Source organism: Plasmodium cynomolgi, assembly GCF_000321355.1.
Source record: "Plasmodium cynomolgi strain B DNA, scaffold: 0246, whole genome shotgun sequence".
In the NCBI taxonomy this organism is placed as follows: domain Eukaryota; phylum Apicomplexa; class Aconoidasida; order Haemosporida; family Plasmodiidae; genus Plasmodium; species Plasmodium cynomolgi.
In genome coordinates this window covers 1-1,921 of record NW_004192806.1, presented here as the reverse complement: position 1 = coordinate 1,921, position 1,921 = coordinate 1, and the positions used below count along the sequence as shown (strand labels likewise).

At 26.1% G+C, this 1,921-nt stretch overlaps 1 protein-coding gene across 1 annotated transcript; it reads left to right on the top strand.

Moving 5' to 3' along the window:
- Positions 1-782: 782 nt before the first annotated feature.
- Positions 783-1,811, top strand: PCYB_003200 (hypothetical protein; the record flags this gene model as incomplete). Its single annotated transcript, XM_004227741.1, has 2 exons — positions 783-806; positions 948-1,811. 2 exons carry the CDS (start codon positions 783-785, stop codon positions 1,809-1,811), a joined length of 888 nt encoding a protein of 295 aa, XP_004227789.1.
- Positions 1,812-1,921: the final 110 nt, after the last annotated feature.

Below are 1,921 nucleotides of genomic sequence, written 5' to 3'. Positions count from 1 at the left end.
GAAACGAGAACTGGGCGCGTCAGGAAGATGTTAGCCCTTCTGGAAAAAAGGTCCAGAAGCATTTTCTACATAACCGCCACACTCGTACCTACATATACATATATATAATAATATTTTGCAGCGGGCTTGTCGCTCTCACTATTAATTTGAAAAATTCCCTTGAAAATAGAACCACAATTTTTTTTTTTTCAAAAAATTAGAAATATTTTTTACGTTCTTACAAATCCACAATTTTTATTTTTTTAAAAATAAATAAATTTTTTTTCATTCATCCGGTGATACATGCATATGTACATTTAACCTCATTTTGACTTATATTCATGCTAGTTATTTTTTGCTTTCCGGTCAGGTTATAAAAAAATATAAGCCAATCTGCTTTTGCGAACGGGCAACGTGCTGACCGATAAAAAAACATAAGCTTTAAACCCTATAACTAAACCCTGAACCGAAAATACTGAAAAGTAAACCCTAAACCGTAAATACTGAAACGTAAACCTGAACCCTAAACGCTGAATTCTAAACCTATGGAGCTTAATATTACAGTATATTTTATATGTTCTTTCGCCATAAAAAATATTTACTCACATTTTTATATTAATATTATTTGTTATATGTACACTCTTTGAAATATAATACATACAGTGTCTCATATTGAAAAATAATTAAAATGCTAACAAATAATTGCATAACTATAAATATATTGTGATATGAAATATTCTTTTAAAAATACATATATAAGGAAGAATCGTATGTAGTTTTTATTTTTATTACTTTATGTTACAATGTCTAATGAATCTAATGAAACCGTAATCGCCAATGGGATGGAATAAAAAAATAATAATAACTACATAGAAATATGAAATACATATTATGATAACAATTAAATTTATCTTTAAAAAATACATTCTAATTTATTTACGTTATTTAATTTATAAAATTTTCTTTAGTACTATAATTTTGAGGATTATTGTCGTTTTAGAAATATTTTCGAAGGGTTGTATGAAAAATCGTTTGATGAGAATATTATTCAAACATTTATTTCGAATAATAAAATTGAAGATGAATTAGAACGACAAAGATTTATTTACGATTGCAGAAAAATCCAGATATATTTAAAACACGTTAATACTGATGACTTATGTAATAATACTAAATGTTGTCAATATATTAACTACTTCCTAAATGATAAAATTAGTAGTATTCTTTATAAAAATAAAGATAACATTTTTCAATTATTCATGAGTTATATGCAGCACGATAATAAAATTAATACCCATATGTGCGTAAATAAAATTCTTAAAATAGATGATGATATACAAAAAAAGATAAAAGAATTATATGAATTATATGATCTCTACGAAGTAATTATTGGAAGAGTTAAATTCCTTAATAACAATCCATCATTATGTGATACCTTTAATGATTTTATTACTACATTTAATAAGGTTGTAGAGAAAAACGATCCAACAAAGAGTAGTTACCTGTTTAATGAATTAAAAAATCTTAAATGCAAAATTGAAAATGATGGGTGGTTTTCTCATAGTACATGTGGGTCCTATTTAAAAACATCATGGACCAACAAAAATATTGAACATTATACAAAAACATGCGAAACTGAAGGAAAAGCAATGAAATTACCAGAAACAGCAGATGGGTTACGAGAACATCAAAATACAGGACATGGAGGAGAAATTGAAAATGGGTCAGCTAAGGCAAACAATTTAAGACCTATCATGCCAATATCACTTGTTATTATTGTTGGAGGAACAACTCTCCTATTTATGTACAAGGTTCTTGAAAAATACATATGAATATACTGTATTTATTCTATTATTCTTATAATAAAATTAAATAACCACATCAATCAATTAATATTATAATTCTATTAATGCTTTTAATATTAGTATACTCCTTTGGGTAG